Source organism: Trichechus manatus, unplaced genomic scaffold, assembly GCF_000243295.1.
Source record: "Trichechus manatus latirostris isolate Lorelei unplaced genomic scaffold, TriManLat1.0 scaffold00236, whole genome shotgun sequence".
NCBI classification, from domain to species: domain Eukaryota; kingdom Metazoa; phylum Chordata; class Mammalia; order Sirenia; family Trichechidae; genus Trichechus; species Trichechus manatus.
Window position 1 is genome coordinate 1,427,024 of NW_004444172.1, and position 23,430 is coordinate 1,450,453.

Here is a 23,430-nt window from a genome sequence, read left to right on the forward strand (position 1 = left end):
CTAGCCTTGTTGGGGTGAGATAATATCTCATTGTAGTTTTGATCTGCATTTCTCTTATGGCTAATGATCATGAGCATTTCTTCATGTGTCTGTTAGCTGCCTGAATATCTTCTTTGGTGAAGTGCCTGTTCATATCCTTTGCCCAGTTTTTAACTGGGTTATTTGTCTTGTTGCTGTTGAGGTTTTGGAGCATCTTTTAGATTTTAGAGATTAAACACTGATCAGCTGAGAGATGGCACTATTCTCTGAGTTAGAAAATATATGCTGTAAGGCATATGAGTAGGGTGGGGTGGTTTTTGAATCTCTGATTTTTCTTTTGAACATTTTAAATTGAGGTACCTCTGAAATATCTAATTAATGTTATCTGGAAAGTTGTTGAATATATGTACCTGGAGCTTTGAGAAAAATCTGGCTTGATATTTAGATTTGTGCATCATCGGTACCTGAATGACAGTTGTCCTCATGTCATTAAATAAGAGCCCTCAACAAACATGCTCAAAAAGGAAATGAGTTGGCTAAGGGTGGAACTCTAAAGAAATAGGTCATTTAATATAAATATAATTTAATATAAATAGGTCATTTATATAATATAAAAGTATAGACAAAGGAAACATAGCCATCAAGGGAGAGTAAAAATGGACAAAAAGATGGAAAAACCCAGAGAGTCTGGTGAATTGGAAGCCAAAAAAAACAATATTTTTCAGGATAAAAGAAATATCTGTGGTGTCCAATGCTACAGAGAAGTCAAACATGAAGTCTTCGTTGGATTTGGGAATAAGGAGAGTGTTGGTGTACTTGAAAATAATTTCAATGCTTTGCTGAGAAAAGACATGACAATAATAGAATAGATCAAGATATGAATGTGAGAGAAGAGGTAAGCGTTGGCAACTTTTCTAGAGTGATAATGAAGCAGTGAACAGAAGAGGCAGAGGTAAAGCGGTAACTTAGATAAAGGGAGAGGAATAGAAATGAAAGATCACTGGTGAGGTTTTACCATATACATTGTTTATAGATCAATGTGAAAAGTTGAATAAATTAGCGGAGGGAGAGGATATGGAATGCAAAAGAGTATGTGATCAAAATATAAGTTTAGGTATTAGAAACAGAGATGTGTCTGACCCCAAGCCATGGTATTTTCAATTGTCTCACATGTATGTGAAAGTTGGGCCATAAAAAAGGTAGATAGAAGAATAATTGATGCATTCGAATTATGGTGTTGGGGAAGCATATTGAATATACCATGGACTGCCAGAAGAACGAACGTATCTGTCTTGGAAGAAGTACAGCCAGAGTGCTCCTTAGCAAAGGAAATGACAAGACTTTGTCTTATGTACTTTCAACATGTTATTTGGAGGACCAGTCCCTGGAGAAGGACATCATGCTTGGTAAAGTAGAGGGTCAGTGGAAAAGAGGAAGACCCTTAGTAAGATTGATTAACACAGTCGCTGCAACAATGGGCTCAAACATAGCAATGACTGAGGATGAGGCAGTGTGCTGTTTTGTTGTAAATAGGGTCGTTAGGAGTAAAAACCATCTCGAGAGCACCTAACAAGAACATTAGAAATAGAACATTCCTCTCGCCAAAAAAAGAAAAGAAAAAATGTAGAAAGGATAACTGTGGAAGCAAGTAAGTTTGTGCAACTCTCCAAAAGAAGTTGATTTTTTAAATGTTATTTTATGACTTTAAATTCCTCTCTTATGTTGGTATTGTTGGCATCTACTGAGAGTAAGGGGGGTGTGGTATAGAAGAGTATGAGGAAATTCAAAGGATCTTATATAATAGCTATATACAGACTATGAGACAGAAATTGGATTCAGGAAAAAGCCAATCTTCTGGACAAAAGTGACTACTCATGGATATGATAAGTTTGTAATTGCTCACTTCTGCCTGGTTGTTGTTCTTGGTAGTTCAGTTACAATTGTGAAGAGAAGTACAATTCAGGTATACCCAGATTTTGGTGTATCTGAAGAGAAACAAGACAAGAAAGTTTAAGATGTTGAAAAGAATAATTGTAGGAGAAAATCATAGAATCTAAGCTATGTGGGGGAAGAAATAAACAAAGGAGGTGACTAAAAGAGAAATAATCGGTGGGAAATAATGATACGAATAAATAAATGAAAAGTTGGAGTGTCATAACCGAGATATAAGGGAAGGGCAAAAAGTTGTGATTGTAACATAATGTTTTAATTTTGGATACTTAGCATTTAATCAGTTTCCAGATAAAACAAGATCCAAAATGGAGCCATGAGTGAGAAGTTCAAGGGTATTGGTGTTGGGGTCACTTGACATCAAGATTTCAAGAATCCAAGAAGCAATATATTAAATGTGCAGTCTATGTGGGCACTGATGCCACCTTTATGGAAAAGGGACAGAATGATCTTCATGCCAAAATCTTCAATAAATAAGAAGGAGTGACCTGGAGATATACAAGTGATGGTAATGAAGATGAGTATAAGCTTCAAAGCATCAGGAGAGTTTACCCAAATGCAAGATGTAATAATAAGTAAAGAACAATACTCTGAGCATGAGCAATGCCTTATCTCACCTCTCAAATTTAAAATATATGAAGAGTTACAAATGAGCAGCCTGCAGAGTGGTGGCCTGGAGAGAAGCAGATTTTCAACGAGGAGCCAAGTTTTACTTTAAGCAAGGGAGTATAAAGTGATTGAAGATGTTGGAGAGTTTGGTAATATCATAACAAGAGCTGCACACATTTCAAGATAGCACAGTGATGTAAGTACTAGAGAGAATAAGAGCCAGGAACGGCAGGGATTCAAGTTAAAGCCAGTGAGGCAATGGGACAACACTTTTCAAAATACTGCAAAACAAATAAACTCCTACATTCATAACTATGATGTGATTGCACACGTTTCTGCAGAGTAAGACTCAATGTAAATAATACTGTTAAGGGCTAAATTTTATTAAGCACATCCTATGAGATAGGCACTGTTCTAAGCATTTGATACGGACATCAGTCACCTTTCCAAAGATGCTTTGTTTCTGGTCAATGGCAGAATTCTTTCCTCTCTGAAAGGAGATCATTTGAATAAACTATGAGTTGAAGTTAGGGATTCAAGGCTGGGACTAGTTAGTGAGTTATTCTTTTTCGTCTCATGCTGGTCAAGAACCATAAAGAAAACCTAAACTCTCTGCCTCAGTTTGTATATTTCCAAATAAAGATGATAGCCACATTATCAATCTATAGCTTGATATAAAGATAATCTGAGACAAAATACAAAGGCAAATTACTTCGTGCTTACTTAAATTTTATTTAAAAAGATTTAATTTTAATTAGCTAAAAATCAGCTTGCATTTCTACAAACTCATTAAGATATTTTTCTTTTCCTGCTTTGCCTTTGGATGTTCCAAGACACATGATAAATGAGCTTTCTATTTCACTTAATGCATCTTTAACCTTGTATAATTTTCAAATAAAAAGAGGCTATTTGTATTTCTATCACGTTTTTCTTCTTTAATTAACAAATACTACACAATTGAAGAAAAAACTGGGAATTACAGGTAAAAGAAAAAAATAAAAATAACCCTGAATTTATGGTCCAGAAATCAACACTACTCAAAATTTTATCTCTGACCTTCTATATTAACTATTCTGGAATCGACTTTTGAATTTATTTGCTTTTAATTAAACATTTTTTTAAAAATTTATTATAGTTTTATTTAAGGTATTCCAATACATTAAAAAAAATTCTGACATCTGTGTTCAAAAAACTCTCAGTCTTTCTTTCTTCATATTAAAAATAGATTTTTCAATTATATAAAATTTTAAGTAAAGTACTATCTTTCTATTTTTACAATTCCCCAAATAATTTCATGTTTTGGAATTTCTGCCTAGAACAGATGCCTTCATACTGAATGCAAAACTAGCATGAAGATTCTCCTGGTGGGTCAGAAACATCTTCTAACATCTGCTTGATCTTTGCCAACAGACCCAAGATTACTTGCAACTGTGTTCTGGAGGGGTTATTGTAATCTTTCCACGGCCAAAGGCAATCATTTAGAGGTGACTGAGTTCATCCACTTGGGACTCACAGACAACCCAGAGCTTCAAGTCATTCTCTTTAGTGTCTTCCTAGTGATCTACTTAATTAGCATCATGGGTAATCTTGGTTTGATTGTGCTAATCCAAATCAGTCCTCAGCATCACAAACCTATGTATTTTTTTCTCAACCATCTGGCTTTTGCTGATTTTTCTTTTACTTCTTCTGTCACCCCAAACACCTTAGTGAACTTTTTGTGTGAAAAGGATAACATTTTATGCATGTGCCACTCAGGTGTGTTGCTTTATCACATTTGTAGGTTGTGAATTCTACTTGCTTTCCATCATGGCATATGATCGATATGTTGCCATCTGCAACCCTTTACTCTACGTTATTCTCATGCCTCGGAAACTCTGTATTCAACTGATTGTTATCACATATGTTTATGGTTTAACTGTGGGTCTTGTACAGACAGTGGTGACATTCTGCTTGTCTTTTTGTGACTCCAATATGGTCAACCATTTCTACTGTGATGATGTTCCTTTGATTGCTTTGGCCTGCTCTGACACTCAAGTCAAAGAATTGACGTTGTTAATCATTGCTGGGTTCAATACCCTTTGCTCTCTACTGATTGTGTTAATTTCTAATGGCTTCATTCTCTTTGCCATCCTTAGAATCCGCTCTGCTGAAGGAAGACAGAAAGCCTTTTCCACCTGTGTGTCCCACCTGACCTCCATCACAATATTTTATGGGACCATTATTTTTATGTGCTTACAGCCCAAGAAAAGCCATTCTCTGAACACCGATAAATTTGCTTCAGTGTTTTATGTGGTGGTGATTCCCATGCGAAACCCATTATCTATAGCTTGAGAAATCAGGAGGTAAAAAAATGCACTGAAGAGAATAATAGAAAAGTTGTGTTTGGTTATCGGATAAACGAAGAATCATATGACAGGGATCAGGAAACTCAGAGTTATGTCTTGTCTAGTGTCACAGTGCTGGTAAATGACAAAATCAAATATCTTACTTCAAGCGCTCAAGCTCACTTTTCGGAGGTAGAGCACTGTAGACTCAGGATGAGTCTTATCAACTGTTTATACCGAATGTTTTCCCAATGAAATGCATTCTGTAAATTTTATTCGGGTTGTTGAAAGAAGAGACAAAGAGAGAGGGAGGGAGGGAAGCAAAGAGAAGGAGAGAGATAGAGAAAGAGAGAGAGAAATCCGTTTTGGCCATGATAGCCTTCATCAATAGAGTATTGGCAAATACTTATTTTATCTGAAATCCATGTGATATTGAGAAATCTTGGTTATAGTAAAATAGATCAAGGTCTGGTATCTTATATTGAGTCTCCTGCATAGATAATCTGGAAAACATGCCAAAGTTTAATAGCAGGAATTTTGGTTTGGAACACTCTGGATAATTTTCCTAACATGATACTCTCTCTGCACCCAGCTGGGAAGGATAGCACTAACAGAGTTACCAAGACATTGAACATTTACTCATACCGATTCTGTATCAGTTTAGATCATTAGGGTCACTTCATACCATTATAATTCACTGCCTGTTATATATGAATGCGTGATTAGGCCTATTCTATGTAAGTGTGTGGTTAGGAACTTGGATTCTTCATTCAAACAGTTTGGCTAACAATTTTAGCTTTTCCAAATAATGTGATGAGAGAGTTAGTTCACTTTTCTGTATCTCAACTGCCTCATCTGCAAAAAGTAGTAATAGTTCCTTTCTCTTAGGCTGACTGTGAGTAGAACTACATCATAGATTTTCCAAGAAGGTAGATTTGAACTTCGGACCTTTTGGTTAGCAGCCGAGCTATTAACCACTGCACCACCAGGGCTCTGATTGTGAGAATTAGATCAAGTTATAAATATGTAGAGCACTGCACAGTTGCTAGCACATAACAAGCAATTCATAAACATTGGGTATTACATTTAATTATTCATATTATAACTGCATTAATGATTCCTTTGATTCAATCTTAGAAATTGGAGTAGCCTTTTTGGAAATAGTTGCCAACATGATATACTTCATTTTAAAACCAACAAAATGAAGCTATAACAGCTAAAAACTTATTTTCTTGTGCTCTTTTAAAGCAATGCAATGCTTTTAAATTTATTTTTATGTGTGTTGATGAACATATTTTGAATCGATTTTTTATTGAGTGAGCAATTCCCTCATTCCTTCTACTCAATGATACTGATAATATGCATTGTTTTCTAAAAAAAAAAATCAGTTCACTCTTGTTATGTTTAGTAAAGAATAGAGTAATAAATTATTAATTTATTCAGTTACAAAGATTAAAAATAAAATTAGAGCTCACAGCAGTTTAGTGTTTTTGTTGTGTGAGGTGGTTAGTGCAGTGCTTTAAATAGGCTGTCTCAGTGAATTTTCATAATACCCAGCTGAGATAGACATAACTCTCCATTCTCCCAAGAGAATAGTCAAAGTAACTTACATAAATGACTAACGTACACATAGGTAATATCTGGAAGAACAGAAGTTTGAATCTAGCTTTGTCAAACCATGAAGCTCAATTATAAATTACTTTTTTATACTTCCAAAGACAGTTGTACAATGATGGGATATTTTTAAAAATTGGAACTAATTAAATGCAAACTGTTTGATATCAATATTGAATAATGCAGGTGACTGCAAATGACTACTTAGCAATCATAGGCCACAGAGGCTGTCTTAGTTATCTAGTGCTGCTATAACAGAAATACCACAAGTGGATGGCTTCTACAAACAGAAGTTTATTCTTTCACCGTTTAATAGTCTAAAAGTCCAAAGTCAGGACATCAGCTCCAGGAGAAGTCTTTCTCTCTCTGTCCGCTTTGGAGGAAACTTTGCTATCAATCTTCTCTTGGTCTAGGAGCTTCTCCTGCACAGGGACCCCAGGTCCAAAGGATGCACACTGCTCCTGGTGCTGCTTTCTTTTGGGTGAGGTCCCCATGTTTCTCTGCTAGCTTCTCTCTTTTATATCTCAAAAGAGATTGGCTTGACACAATTTAATCTTGTAGATCTCATCAACACAACTGCTGCTAATCCATCTCATTAACATCATAGTGATAAGACTCACAACACATAGAAAATCATATCAGGTGACAAAATGGTGGCCAATCATGGCTGGTAGCCAATGACACAATACTGAGAATCATGGCTCAACGAAATTAACAGATATATTTTGGGGGACACAATTGAATCCATGACAGAGGCACTCAGTGATCATGAAGGTAAGAAGCAGCCCAGCTGTGTTACACAAACATGGAAACGAATAGTGTCACATTCCATAATGAAGTTCATCATCATCTTTGGGGTAATGGCAGAGGAGTAACAAAGGTCTGCAAAGGCCAGGTGGCTGAGGAAATACTACATAGGTGTGTGGAGTTGAGTGTCAATCTTGATTAAGATTATCAATCCAATGTTCCCCAGAACTATGACCAGATAGATGATGAAAAATATCACAAAACATGGTGCCTTGGGCTATGGTAGTTCTGTAATTCCTTTGAGAATGAATTCAGTGACTAAGTGATATTAACAACAGCCATTTATTTCCAGTGGATGGTGTTGCAGTTGAAGAATAAAAATTACAATTCTCCTGGCCTCTGCCAGTGTTCAGGGATGATGACCACTGATGTCTTGTCAGCCCTGAATTATGTCATCAGTTGGGCAAAAAGTGCACCTTAGCTTTTACTTGCCATTCTTGCCCCGGGAAGGGTGTCTTTCTTTTACTTTCACAATAATCTTCCTACAAGTTTTTTTTTTCTTCTTACTTTTAGGAAATAAGGAATCATCTTGGTTAAAACAAATTAAATATTACCTAATTTAGACCACTTGAGGCAACCATTGCTAATATTTCAGTGTTTTTACTGCCATTATCTTTTCTACTCAAATATAGGTATGATGGGAGTCCCTGGGTGATGCAAATGGTTAATGTGCTCAGCTGATAATCGTAAAGTTGTAGATTTGAGTCCACCCAGAGGTTCCTCAGAAGAAAGGCCAAATGATCTACTACTCAAAAATCAGCCATTGAAGACCCTATGGAGATCTACTCTGACACACACAGGGTCACTATGATTCAGAATCTACTCAATGGCAACTGGATTTTTTACTCACATATGGTATTTAAACATATTTAATTTTTTTATCAGAAAATATTTTATTTAAATTCCAGCTATGAAGTTGTGATTTGAACCCTAATTGAGGATAATTATTAGGCTACCATATAGTGTAATAATAAAGTAGACCATCTTCACTAAAAGATGGTGGCAGGGGAAGAGGTTTATTTATAATTTATCTCTCTCCCTCTTTTTTTTTTGCTTAAAATAGAAACACATAAGTTTTTCTTTTAATGCTCTTATAAAACCTCAGGATTTATTGTGGTCCCAAGGTGCTTGTCAAACCAAATTCAAAACAGACCATGTGGGGAGATAAATGTATCAATGAGAACCTTAGCTATGGTAGATAGTTACTACTAAGTCCTGGTGGCACAGTGGTTAAGAGATCAGCTACTAACCGAAAAAGTCGGCAGTTCAAATCCACCAGCCACTCCTTGGTAACCGTATTGGGCAGTTCTACTCTGTACTATAGGGTCACTATGAGTCAGAATCAACTCAATGGCAACAGGTTTGGTTTGGTGGCCCAAGCAGTTTGCAATCAGTTACTAACTTAAGCTTTGGAGGTTCAAGTCCACCCAATAGTACCATGGAAGAAAGGTCTGGTGATAAGCGTCTATAAAGATTAGAACCAAAAAAACCTTATGGAGCAGTTTTACTCTGTAACATATGGGATTGTCATGGGTCAGAAGCGATTTGAGGGAAACAGGTTTGGTTTGGTTTAATAGACAGAGAGACAGACAGACATAATTAGCATATAAAAGCTTATTGAGGACATTGGATTGGATGAAATTAAGAAAGTATAAAAAGGTATGGGCAGAATAGCTTTGGAGAGAACCTGAAAAACAGATCATCTGAAGCATAGACTATAGAAACAGAACTTCTAAGTTAGAGAATCAAAGAAAAAGCAAATAGTAAATAAACTCAGAGACTGCTTTGCTCTGGAAACCAAAGGTATATTGAACAGAGTCTAATGCTACACAGCTGCCAAAGCGGGAAAGACAAACAGATAAAAAAACAAAAAACCTTCATTGGGTTTAGGAATAGGGAGGTTGATAGTGAACTTGGTGAGGAAATTTCAGTGGAATGATGGAAAAGGAAGATAAATTACACTGGGTTGAGTTATAAGTGTAATTGAGACAGTGGAGATAGATGCTCCAAGATATTTAATTGAGAAGTGGTAATGGGGAGACAAAAGAGAAAAGAGTAACTAAGATAAAAGTTCTGAGTAGATGGCAGTCAAAGGTTAAGGGGTGAGGGTTATATTTTGTTTTATTATATTTTACCTGGCTTACACGTCTAAATGGTAGATGTTGAAGTAACCTGAGACAATGCGGTAATAAAGGCAAGTCAAGTTAACTTATCTTCTGCACTGGATGGAAGGGATTTCAATTCTGCCAGCTTTCAAAATTCAGAACCCAGTTTAGGTTTGTGGAAATATTCTGTGGAATTTAATTTTTTAAAATTCTTTGCTAATGCTGTACACTTGACATCATTTAGATGGTTAAAGATAGAGGGTAAAATAATGTGTCTTAGTCATTTAAGCTGTTTACAATCTGAAAAATGGTTTACTAATGTATACTTTGTAAAAGATACAGAGACAGAAAATTAACAATCTTATTTTTTCCTTAATATTAGTATGATAAGTCTATTGAAGGAAAAATAAAAGAGAAAGAAATGGAAGTAAGCAAAAAAAAAAAAAAAAAAGGAATGTTTAAAAGTTATACAAACTCAATCAAGTATACAAGACCGAATGGGCAACACCTGCCCCAAAGCAAAGAAGAGAAGACAGGAAGGGACAGGAAAACTGGATGAATGGACACTGAGAACTCAGGGTGGAAACGGAAAGAGGAAGAGTGCTGACACACTGCAAGGATTGCAACTAATGTCACAATACAATTTGTGTATGAAATTTGTGAATGAGAAACTAATTTTCCCTGCAAACTTTCACCTAAAACACACACAAAAATTTTTTTAAGAGGAAATGTATATATATATGTATATATATATATATATATATACACGTACCAAATTCAATACCTAAAGATAAATAGTATTAATATTTTGGTTTTGAATTGTCATATTACATTTTCCACACTTAATTCTGGTAATTCTTAATTTACTTATGAATTGCTGTACTCAATCCATAATATTTTGAAATAAACTTACAACACAAGGAATCATTTTAATACGTTGTGAAAACCACTTACATTTTTGATGCTGCAGTGATTTTTTCTTATTTTTCAAGAAAATACAACAGAGATTTTGCAATTTTATTGATTGTAAAATTTTAATTGAAACATTCTTTCTTCTTTTACAGTTCTCTACTGGATTGGAATTTCTGCCTGAACCAAATCCCTTCACACTGACAGCAGAAGTAATATCCAAACGTAACAGGATTCTCCTCCTGAATTTAACGTAACATCCTGGAGAGCCAGGGCCATAGTCTCGTATTGCTAATCAATTCTGAATTGATCTTTTCCTACAGAATCAAGATTACTTGGAACTGTGTTCTGGAGGGGTTTTTGAGTTTTACTAAGATGACTAGTTTTGTAATATATAGAGATCAAGTTACTAGTAGCATAAGAAAAATGCTTATTTCACAGACTTGTTAGTCACTGTGGAGTCTGGAGTCAATTCCAACTCATGTCTAGGTATGAAAATGTAGATAGAAATCTATGTAAAGACCTTGGCACAATGGCTGAAAACTAAGAGAGTCTGAATAAATAGCTTTATAATCTTGTTAATGAAAGTGGGCAGAACCTATGCAAAAGTGGAAGACACATGGTACCATGACAGGATTTTGATCTTAGTTTTACAATGAGCAGTATTCTTCCAATTAAAATTATTTCCCTTCTCCTACCCCTGAGATGTTTCCAAAATTTTAATCATTATTCCTTTCCTAATTACCTGGGTAGTTCCTTAGGGAGATGCTCCCAATGTTCAAGACTCTTATATAAAGGGTGAGAAATTACTCATTTGCTGTTCGCCTCTGCCAAAGGTAGGTCTGCAAGTTCTCTATGCTTTGCAATGCACATTGACACAGTCAAATCTTATAATTTTCCTTCGTATTTGATGAGATGATTAATATCTTATTCTTAGATTTATTTTTACTACAATGTTTGACTGTGTGGGGTTATATTACTGGGAAATTTTCTTATTTTTACTCATACCAAACAAAAGCCTTTGCAGTCAAGTTGATTCCAACTCATAGAGACCCTATAGGACAGAATAGAACTGTCCCATAGGGTTTCCAAGGAGTGGCTGGTGGATTTGAACTGCTGACCTTTTGGTTAGCAGCCAAATCCTTAACCACTGTGCCACCAGGGCTCCATTTTTATTCATAGTACAGTCAAAACTTCATAAAAATGAGCTTGTTGTAGGGGATTTACAAAAACCTTTATTGCTCATTTATTCTCCTTTCACTCCTCTTTACAGCTAAAGACCATTGATTTTCACATTGTTATTTTAAAATATCTATGAATGGAATTGGAGATCTTGAGTCAATGGAATAATTACACCAGTGATTATATTTTTGCTGTTTTTCTCCATGGGAAATTTCTCAAGTGTTAATAAACATAAAATTTTTTTTTTAAGAACACATTCTATGTTCTCAATAGTTTTGATCAATAATTCACACCTAAATATAATAAATGAGTTTTCTCCCAGAAGTCTCTTGGTTGTCTGGTGTTAGATCAATGAGACCATCCCACACTGAATGGATAAGAATAAGCAATGACCCATATCTGTAGTCCAGCCTGCTTTAGGGGTTTATGCAAAATTCTTCTAGTCCATCAAGGATGATCATCTAAAGGATAACTTTCTTCTGTCTTGAAGGGTAATTAAACTAAATTTTAAATAAAAAGAAATAGAATAACATCATAGGTTATCAAAGTGGCAGAAATATGAGATAGTTAGTGCTACAATGCTGAAGCCAAATCAATTGTGTTGCATCTCAAGCCAACCAGGTAGTAGCTATCTGACCCAAGGAGATTTTCTTAATCTTTCACAGCTTCAGTTTTCTCATTTGTAAAATGGAGCTGCTAATAGAACCTGTTTTATAGGATTTTTGTATGCAAGGGCTTAGTAAGCATTCAATAAAATCACCTATTCTTATTAATATTATAAAGCATCTGCTGCTTCGACTAGAAAATTCTTTCCTAGACAGTTTTACAAATACTGGAGTTTATAATGTAGTATATAAAGTTGATTTAAAGATCAGGAAGCTTTAAAAAATCATATTTGTGAATATTCCTGAGTATCTGTTGTATGTAAAGACTAAGTTAGGCAACTTAAGGGGCTTTAAGGTGAATAAGACAAACTCTATTACCACAGGGCTAAAGATAATCTATGCCCATTGCCATGGAGTAGATTCTGACTTGTAGTGATCCTATAGAACAGAGTAGAACTGCCCGATAGGGTTTCCAAGGAGCAGCTGGTGGATTTGAACTGCTGACCTTTTAGTTAACAGCTGAGCTCTTAACCACTGCACCACCAGGGCTCCAGTGATAATGTATGGAGGAAGAAAAATGTACACATCACAAAGAGACTGAAACAAAATGAACAATGGTCTAGAAAACTGGTCCTCTTTCATGAGAATGGTATTATTTATGTTTCTAAGATATCTTGATGCTTTTTAATGTAATATTCTTATGCTTAAAACAATAGACCAAAACCAACCAAATGAAACAGCTGCCATCAAGTTGATTCTGACACATACTGACCCTATGTGTTTCAGAATAGAACTGCACTCCATAGGGTTTTCAGTGGCTGTGATCTTCTGCAAGTAGATTACCAGGCCTTTCGTCTGAGGTGTCTCTGGATGGATTTGAACTGCTAACATTTTGGTTGTGGTCGAGTGCATGGTAGTACCATTAACCCAAGTCAAGCTCTGTTAACTAGAGAATTATAGGTTCATGCTATCAAGGTCAGGGTTTTTTACATAGGAAAGTGCCAGAGCTTAGCTCTCTTTCACAGCAAGAGTCTGCAGCTCTCAAATGACCAACACATAAAAGGAACCAAGACGGATGAGCTACAATCATGGAAATCTATTGTAAGGGCAAGCTTAGATCAGAACTAAAACTCCAGAGCTTATTTTAAGTTACACACCCAATTCATTTTAAATATAGTATACTTAATTCTTATATTAAGCATTTTAGGGATAAGAAAATAGTTCATAAAGATTAATTTTTCAAGTGTTTCCTGCTACTAAGTGAACGGTTCAGGATATGATTATCAGGTCAGTACACTTTCTAATATATAATGGAATCTCTTTAGTAATGTCTTTTTTGACCACGTCAAGCTAACATTTCCTCTTCAGAGCTTTTGTACTTGCACTCCACTCTTACTCCATATTTCTACATAGCTGGCTACTTCTCACTATCTGGATATCAGTTTAAAATTCACCTCCTCATACAGATCTTCTTCAACCACACCGTTTGTAACTTGCCCCCTCCCACACCTTATTCCCTCTTCATTAGCATGGTGTACTTATGTCACAGCAGTTTCCTCTACCTAAAATACCTCATTTGCTCATTGTTTATTTCTTTTCAACAGTAACGAAGTATGATGAGAGCAGAACTCTTATATATCTTATTCATCCTCATCTTTCTAGACCTTGGAATAGTTCTGGATATAATCTACCAAATGCATCTGTCGTACGGTTGGCCTTGATGTTAGAATGAGATAATGGAACCAGTTAGAAACAAGGGCCGTTTATAAGTCAGTGACCTCCCCAAACGCTATTGTTATGGAGAGCTGAAATTCCTAAAATGGTGCTAATCCTACAGATACCTCCTTAAGCATTTATGGCACATTTTTCCTTCTTGCAAGAAGTCAACTGGGGAAGCATATTACAAATAGAAAATATTATTTGGGAAACATTTACTTTGTACTGGAATTAAACTGGAATATGAATGATAAGTGGAATTAATTGGTTCTGAAAACTAGTAAAATCCGAAAATGAGCCACTGTAGTTAACGTAACACATCACCTAAATTTTACCTCTTGATATTTATCCATGGACACAGTTTTGATAGTGGGTGCTAAATGATTGATCCACTTTTAGTTTACTTTTCTATGATAACCAGGAAACAGATATAGTCTGTGCTATCAATTCCTTCTTACCTCAGCCTTGCAGGCAGTAGCAATGAAGCTAGCCTAGTGTTTAGCTTAAAAAGTAAAATTTTCCTAGGAATATTATATTTTAAAAACATATGAAATCATATGCTGGCATAATGTTGGACAAATATGTCAACTAGATTTATTTGACAACAAGACTGTAACACCAATGAATGAGTCCATTTTCCCATAAAATTATACATGGAACCCTCCGAGATGTGTAAAAATGGGTAAGTTAATGTCACATGCATATTTGTATTTTTATTGACATTGAGAGGCAACTACGATATGTGAAGACAGTATTCAATGAAGTATCAAAGTACGTCCCTTGTCTCCTTCCCAGTTTGGCACTAACTGGCTGTCTGACCTTGAGTGTATTCTTTAACATTTATGGACCTCAAGTTTCTTTTCTACAAATTAATATGTTGGAATGGATTTAGTCCTTCTCTTGAAACTCTCAGTCTGACTTTTGTCATATCTGTGCCCTCTGATTTTAAGGTAGACCTATTGTAATAATTTAGTAAATATACAAATGCCTAATTCTAATATTAGTAAAGAGTATAATACACCTCTTTTACAGATAAGAAGCTGGAAAATGATTATGGTAATTGTGTATAAGACCTATTGAAGGGAACAATGATGCCTATATAATACCATCTTGGACATTGTGCAAAAACTACATTGCTTTCTAAATTATTTGAATTATTTGAATTAGAATAAGGATAAACAAATGTTTCAGGAATAAACCAAATCTATTCATGTTTTGTCTTTCTCCATAGGCCATACAGATTGGTTCCCTATAAAGGCAATGCCAAATTTCACGGATGTGAAAGAATTTATTCTTCTGGAGTTGACCAGTCGCCAAGAGCTACAGGTTCTCTTTTTTGTGGTGTTCCTAGTAGTTTACATGATCACTGCGATAGGGAACGTTGGTATGATCATCTTGATCAGCATCAGTCCCCAGCTTCAGAGTCCTATGTACTTTTTCCTAAGTCATTTGTCTTTTGTGGAGGTGTGGTTTTCTTCCAACGTCACTCCCAAAATGTTGGAAAACTTACTCTCAGAGATAAAAACCATTTCTTATGTGGGGGGTTTGCTGCAGTGTTACTTTTTCATTGCCCTTCTCCATGGGGAGGTATATATCTTGGCAGTGATGGCCTTTGATTGCCTTCCTTACAAGGTTATTATGAGGATTAAAGGTATATAAAATAGTGCTTGACAGATAGCAAACACACAGTACATTCCTGCCATCATTATTATTATTCATGTGTCCATTTCTCCTACTGAACTAAGTGTATACACATTCATAGTACTCTCTTCATCCACTCTAGTGACTACAACACAAGATATTTTGAACAAATTATACTGAAAGCCCGTTTTCCTTGCCAGTTTTACGACTTTAACTTACTGCTATGATCTCGACTTCTATGCAAGCATAATCTGGTTATAATTATATTGAGGCAATACTGTATATCTGGTTATACTTATATTGAGGCAATGCCCTGTTTCACAGAATTTTATGTCTTTACCCTAATTGTTGTGTCTGTCCTTTATGGTTTGGTTGAGAGTTTCTAAAGCTTGTGGCCAAGTTTAATGCCATCTGTCTGTAACCCACTCCATCACTGCAAGATATGGGCAAATTTATAGATTCATCAAAGACAGCTTTTGACATTTGAGTTATTTTATTATATTGGTTTTTCTCTAGATATTTCTTTTACTAGCCTTAGGGGAAGGGAAATTATATTTCTATATCTCTGCTCTTTGATAGGAGCCCTGGTGGCTCAGTGGTTAAGAACTCAGCTGCTAACCAAAAGGTTGGCAGTTGGAATCCACCAGCCACTCCTTGGAAACCCTATGGGACAATTCTGCTCTGTCCTATGGGGTCGCTATGAGTTGGAATGGAGTCGAAGGCAACAGGTTTAGTTTTGGGGGCTCTTTGATAATTATCATTTAGAGCTTTCAATTTTTATCACAACTATGTAGTTGCAGTTTCTTGTCTTAGACCAAAACTTTTTAAGATAACTCTGCTGTAAGAGGCAGATTCAAGACTGAAATCCATGTAAATCTAACTACAATGTCTGATGTTCTTTCCATATTGTTCAATGAACTGTGACTTGAGGGTAGAATCAGCTTTGGGTTTTGGGGCTTTATGAGCACCATTTATCTAGAACATAATAATGTTACAGCAACTTTGCATCTGTGTCTACCACTCAGAGCTGGTCTTGAAGAGCTTTTGTGATAAAGTCCAAGACATTGTCTAATGTTGTTTAGCCAGCAAATAATAGAACTGACGTTTGAACTCAAGATCACTAGGCTCCAAAAGCCAGATTCTTCCTCTTCTGTTAAGCTGCCATAGCTTGAAATGCAAACAGATTTTGATTTCTGAGAGATCTCATACCACCAAAAAACAAGAGTCAAGAGAATAGAGCATCCTTTGGACTCAGGATCCTTGCACTGAAAAGACCCGCTACTGGGGGAGATTGATAATAAGGACCTCCCCCCAGAGAGAACACACAGAGAAAGCCTTCCCCTAGAGCTGACACCCTGAATATGGACTTTTAGTCCTAGACTGTGAGAGAATAAATTTCTTTTTGTTAAAGCCATGTAGCAACACTAGATGACTGAGACAGACTGCCAGAAGAATGAACAAATCTGTCTTGAAAGAAATACAGCCAGAGTGCTCCTGGGAAGCAAGGATGGCAAGATTTCAACTCGTATACTTTGGACATGTTATCAGGAGGGACCAGTATCTGGAGAAGGACATCATGCTTGGTAAAGTAGAGGGTCAACAAAAAAGAGGAAGCCCCTCGACAAGATGGATTGACACAGTGGTTGCCACAGTGGGCTCAAACATAACAATGTTTGTGAGGATGGTGCAGGTCCGGACAGTGTTTCGTTCTGTTGGACATAGGTTCACTATGAGTCAGAACCGACTTGATGGCACCTAACAACAATAATAACAAGATTAAGTGATCAGCTAAGACTTGCTAGAATTATCAGATTCTGATTCCAAATTCCCTGGAAAGTCACCTGATTGGCTCAAACTCAGTCATGTGACCTCTCCAATCTGTGCTGATAGGGTTAGGGCCACTAGTACAATGATGGATGTTACATTCTACCTTTAGGGAAGAGGGGGATTCTCAGAGAACAGGAAGCCATTTAGGCAAGGAAAACAGTCAAAATTGTATACATTTTGTTTGCTCAGTAAGTCAATCACTCTTATGCCATCACTTAGAATGGTTATAGTGTTGCGTTAGACTCTAAGAGTGATGAATTATAGAATATAAATTCATTCATCCCAGTGAGTAGACCAGAGCAAACATTAGTTATACTTTGTGTCTAAGCCAACACAGGCACACCATGACATATTGACAGACCAGTGAGACAGAGGTGATATTTGTACTAGAGTCTGATAAACCTCACAGAGGGAACAACGATTGATAGTTTGTCTCTTACTGTTTTTAATCTCTTCCAAACTGGCATTGTCTTGTCTCGCACGCACCTCTGTTCTCCTTAGAGCCTGATGCAATTCTCACTCCCTGCAGGATTCTACAGTTACTTTGGGACTAGTGGCTCATGCCACTGCATTGTTGGACTTGGCTGCACATTAAAGGCCTTAATCCCTCTTCTTTGACATCTTAATTCTGTCTGAACGTCACTAATAACTCATTTTGAAATTAAAAAATATTTTTATGATTAGTTGAGTGATATCTGCCTCCTCTACTAGATCCTGTAGCATTATTGGGCAGGGGACATGTTCGCTTTTATTCCGCAGTGATGTCACACTGTACTAAGCAAATGTTAAACATTGAACGTTTAAATGGATGAATGAAGAAACAAACCTATTCCGTTATATTTGAAAGATTAAATTGGTTTTGTATTATGTTGTTTTATAATAACCCCCAAAACCAGTTAGTGTCGAGTTGATTCTGACTCATGGCGACTCAATGTGTGCTGGAGTAGAACTGAGCTCCATAGCATTTTTAATGCTTGATTTTTTTTTTAGACATGTATTGCCTGGTCTTTCCTCAGAGATGCCTCTGGGTGAACTCAAACCTCCTACCTTTGAGTTAACAGATGTATGTGTTAAACATTTGTACCATCCAGGGAATCCATAGTAACCCCAACATTGAGCTATATTCATGGGATCAGAAAGCCACCATATTTATCACTTGGTTTTAAACTAACCCTTCATTCCTCCAATTCTATTGTAATTTCCTCGTATTCTCAAACCTTCCAAGAAACTTTGGAATCCGTAGCTTTGCTTGAGGAATGTAGAAATAGGTCTATATTCTTGATTGTGTTAGGATAACAAAAGGGTGTTTGGACTTCCAAAATGTAATCCTGATATGAGACCTGTATAGCAGAAATAACATCTTTCCAAAGGACATGGTAATCATGTAATTTCAAGGAGTGACTAGTAGCAAACCCAGCAGTGATCAAAGGCAAAGCAAAGAATGATGGTTAGCAGTCAGGTGCAGCTAAGGAAGAGACTATTGTGTGAAATGTCATAGATGTGAACAAGAAATTCACTTCATCAACTTCATTGCTCCCTCAGATCCTCCACCAAATAAGAAATAGAAAAAAAACTTATGAAAGGGCCTCTAGATCTTATATCAATAACATAAGAATACAGGTCATATATATCCAGGTCACATACAGAACTTGTATTAATTTGTTAAAAGCCTTAATTCTACTCTTTTGAACATTACATTTTATTACAGATTGGATGGAAAATAGAAATTAGTACAAAGGAATTTCACTCATAAAATGTGATAAAAAAATGAATTTACTTCAGCAAAGGGTTTAAAAACCTGCATTTGCATGTGGTAATGTTCCAAGTCAGGAATTATTTTTTTAAATTTATTAGAGACAGGACACAACATTTTGCAATGGCTTTCCTCAAGGCTTTCTTTACCTCTTGGTTCCTCAAGATGTAGATCATGGGGTTCAGCATGTGAGTGACTATTGTGTACAAAACAGAAGCCATTTTGTCTGTGTCAAGGGAATGATTTGATTTTGGCTGCAGATACGTGAAGATCAGAGTCCCGTAGAATACAGTCACTGCAGTGAGATGAGAGGCGCAAGTCGAGAAAGCTTTGCACCTTCCTTCTGTGGATTGGATTCTCAAGATGGCAGCCACAATGTACAAGTGAGAAACAAGGACAGTAGTCAAAGAGCTGATCACATTGAATCCAGAGAAGATGAAAATCAGAATCTCTTTGAGGCTGGTGTCTAAGCAGGCAAGGGCCATTAAAGGGACATCATCACAATAGAAGTGATTGATGATATTGGGGCCACAATAAATCAATTGGAAAATAACTACTGTGTGGAGCAAAGCAAGAGAAAAACTGTATAAGTAGGGACCCAATACCAGCCGCATACACACTTGTTGGGACAAGACCTACACGTAGACAAGAGGATTACAGACGGCCACAAAGCAGTCATAAGCCATTACAGCAAGGAGGAACATCTCTGATATCAAGAAGTTCAGGAAAAATCCCGGTTGTGCTGCACATGCATAGAAAGATATAGACCTGTGTTTGGTCAGGAGGGTCTCCAGGAACTTGGGGGCTATTGATGAGGAGTAGCAAAGGTCCACAAAGGCCAGATTACTGAGAAAAAAGTACATAGGTGTGTGAAGTCGGGAATGCAACCAGATTAATGAAATCATTCCAAAGTTCCCTACCAAAGTCAGAGTGTATACCACTAAGATGAGCAGAAGGAGAACGATTTCAATCTCCCTATGGACTGAAAAACCCAAAAGAATGGATTCGGTCACCCTGGTGCTATTCCCGTCAGCCATTTATTCCAATCTCTCATCTGCTGTGAGGGGGCAGCGGGGGAGAAGAAGATGGGGGCGAGAGATGAATTTATTGGAACCTGAAATTGTGATCTGATTGCAAATCGTGTGTTTGGCTTTTGAGAGGATATTGTTCAGTGATATAGGATAACAACATATAAACACAGCCCACTTCAAACTGTCCACCCTGTTTATATATGTAAGTGGCCAAAATTAAAGCTCCAATAGGAAAAAAAAAGAAAAGAAAAGAAAGAAATCGAACGCTACATAGTAAAAGTTTAAAAAAAAAAAAAAGCTTTATGTTTGTAAAGTACCCGGCAGTGTTTCATTCAGTTGTCCATAGTGTCGCTGTGAGTCAGAACAGACTCAACAGCACTCAATAACAACAACAAAGATATTTACTTTTAAAAATTCAGAGAGCTTTAAATTATATTGAAACAGGAAAAATTCCTTTTCTCTGCCCCTTATTTTCCCCTCGGTAGAGCAGAACCTTAATATACTAATTTGTTACAGCTTTCGAGTAATTATTTTCTATTTTTTCTATTGCATTATGCTAAATGAAAACTTAAGCAAGATACTCAATGGGGAAAACAAAAGGAGTAGTTAAATATTTCTACTTGTGTATTCGAGTGCATTTTGAATTTATATGTGACCAATTTATTTGCAAATATTGCTTTCTAAAATTAAAAGTATAAAATTGTCAGCAGGGCTAAATATTATCTATCTATAAAATATGTTTATTTATTAAAAGTATGCTTTTCTAGATTAAAGTAAACTATAGTGTTCCGTTTGAATTACTATCAAATTTATAATTAGAAATGTTTTCAACAATCTCTGGTTAATTTTCAGTGAAAACAATAGCCTAAATTCCTGCTTTAAAATCTTTTTGACAGAAGAAAGAATACTTAATTTTTAGAAAGTAACACTCCTGTCTTACCACGTTGGAAAGTTACTGTCAAAGCAATAACCTTTATGCCTACCACTGTGAATATATAAGTATAGCCTTTTGGTCTTTACTTACGAGTCCAAGTTGTTCTATCTGCAATCTGGGTCTCGTGAGGGAGAATGCAGGGAAAAGAGAGCCAGGACATAAGAGCAGTGTTTCTGTGTCTTCTAAAAGTCATTTCTTTGGACTCTGGGCCGACCTTTTGGCGTGTGTGAGATAAGACAATGACAGTTTGGAGGAGATTAAGAACAGTAGGAGAGAGACAAACTATCAATCTTTATTCCCTCTGTGAAGCTCATCAGACTCTAGTGCAAATATCACCTCTGCCTCACTAGTCTGTCAATATGTCATGGTGTGCCTGTGTTGGCTTAGACACAAAGTATAACTAACGTTTGCTCTGGGATATTCACAGGGATGAATGAATTTATATTCTATAATTCATCTCACTTAGAGTTTAATGCAACACTATAACCATTCTAAGTGATGGTAGAAGAGTGATTGACTTAGTGAGCAAACAAAATGTATACAATTTTGACTGTTTTCCTTGCCTAAATAGCTGATAGAAAGTTAAAAGGTATGTCTTCATCTAGTTGCCTCCTTGTTCACGGAGTATCCTGAGATCTTGTCTCTCAGTGCCCTCCCATGCCTATCTCACCCGTTAGAATTAATTTATCTCATTCTTATGTACCATATGGTTTTCACAACCTGCGTGGCGAGGTTATTGGGAGTTATAGTCCTCCCCCGACCTCATAGTGGTTAACAGCTACAGCTGCTAACCAAAAGGTGGGCAGTTCGAAACCACCAGGCTCTCCTTGGAAACTCTATGGGGCAGTTCTAGTCTGTCCTATAGGGTGTTGGAATCTACTTGATGGCAACAGGTTTGGTTTTTTTTTCTCCACCTCTGAAGCTTAGGAAGCTAACTTTCCTTTGGGGAGTAAAAAGATAAGATATTCTCATCATACCAAATTACAAAATTATAAAATAGAAAGACTAATCCCTGCTTCCTCCCAACATACAGTGAGCGCTAAGAGGAAATTTTTTTTTTTTTTAAGTTTGGTGTTTGTGGTCAGAGAATCTATCTTTTTAACGTTCTTTTCATCGTCTATTAAGCCAAGCTTAACACTGTAACTGGTAACTAATGGATTCTCAAACAAACAAACAAAAAACACAAACATACACACACATACATATGTGCATAAAAATACAGATGTACATAAAATCTAACAAGAAAGTATTTCTTCCTCCCTCTCATATTTATTTTCTTCTTCTTGATGGAGCCAACACCCAGTGTGTGAGAGGCGTGTTGGAAAGGAGCTGTTGAACCGACTTCTTTTCTTGAATGTCTTAACATAGCTATTGGTAATAGTGCTCACCATTCTGGGTGTAAAAATAAAAAAGCAAATAAGAGCATGTTGATTTGGCCAGCATCTGTCTACCTTTGATCCTACATTAGCTTCCATGATAAACATCACTTTGGAAGCTCAGGGATAATTAGCAGAAGCTTTGGTATTGAGTTACTTTTCTCTTGCATGTACACTGGAGTCAGACTCATTTTCTTCCCTTGTACATCCATGATAAGGAACAAAACAAAACTCTCACACCTCCTCTATTTCAACTTTTTGAAAGACTAGTTCCCATTTTTGAATGCTACTATCACCTAAATACATCTGTTTGGTACCCATTTTCTCTTAAGTTACCAAAACTTTCTCCTAAAAGAAAGACAACTAACACACACAAATGCTCTTTTTCCATAGGAATTGACATCTGAGTTTTATTAACAGGCAAAAAAAAATTTTCTTGTTTTGAAGGAACTGCAAATCTTGGGGAGGTACTTTATTTTTTGAGCATTAGAAAGGTTGTTTAGTTCGCGTTTATAGATATCAACCTCATTGAGTTGGAACAGAGGCGGACAAGGTTAAAGTTGTGGATGGTTTGAGGGGCTACTGAGATGACCGATGGAGCTTGTCAACCTACCTGGTTTTAGAAATCTTTCCCTGAATATTTCCAAAGGTGTATCCTTTCAAATGACTCTCAGATAGTGAGAGTATGTGTATGGGTGACATATGACTTTATGTGTAGATTATCTATTCTTTTGAGAATTAATTTTTAGTATTCCCCAGACATGATTGCCCCAAGGTCATTGACCCTCTAGGGCCCAGCTGTGATTGGAAAGATCTAATAGGTAAATGGTTATCCTATAAAGACAAAAGTAGCATGAGGCAATATCTGAACTACATTGCCTCACCATGGAGTCACTAGTCTTTTTTTCTTCTTTTTTTTATGTGTACAATCCTATTTGTATAAATAAAACAAAGCAAAAAAGAAAAAAAAAAAGCAAACAATGTAAATGTCATGACAACTTCTAACGTACTAATATACTGCATCTCTTATTTACATTCATCCTCTCCCTTCCCTGTGAACTTCTTAGT

At 36.3% G+C, this 23,430-nt stretch overlaps 2 protein-coding genes across 2 annotated transcripts; one reads left to right on the forward strand and one right to left on the reverse strand.

Moving 5' to 3' along the window:
- Positions 1 to 4,344: 4,344 nt before the first annotated feature.
- Positions 4,345 to 5,057, forward strand: LOC105756019 (olfactory receptor 5AL1-like). The gene has a single exon (XM_023743100.1). The coding sequence runs from the start codon at positions 4,345 to 4,347 to the stop codon at positions 4,867 to 4,869; it is 525 nt and encodes a 174-aa protein (XP_023598868.1). The 3' UTR covers positions 4,870 to 5,057.
- A 14,044-nt stretch (positions 5,058 to 19,101) lies between these two features.
- On the reverse strand, positions 19,102 to 20,058 carry LOC101355054 (olfactory receptor 5R1-like). Its single transcript, XM_012559352.1, is given in 1 exon segment — positions 19,102 to 20,058. A coding segment is annotated over 1 exon segment (957 nt).
- Between the last annotated feature and the right edge of the window lie 3,372 nt (positions 20,059 to 23,430).

What these genes read in the sequence shown, in the direction of transcription:
- LOC105756019 (XM_023743100.1), top strand. Translation starts at nt 4,345, where the DNA reads ATGGCATATGATCGATATGTTGCCATCTGCAACCCTTTACTCTACGTT.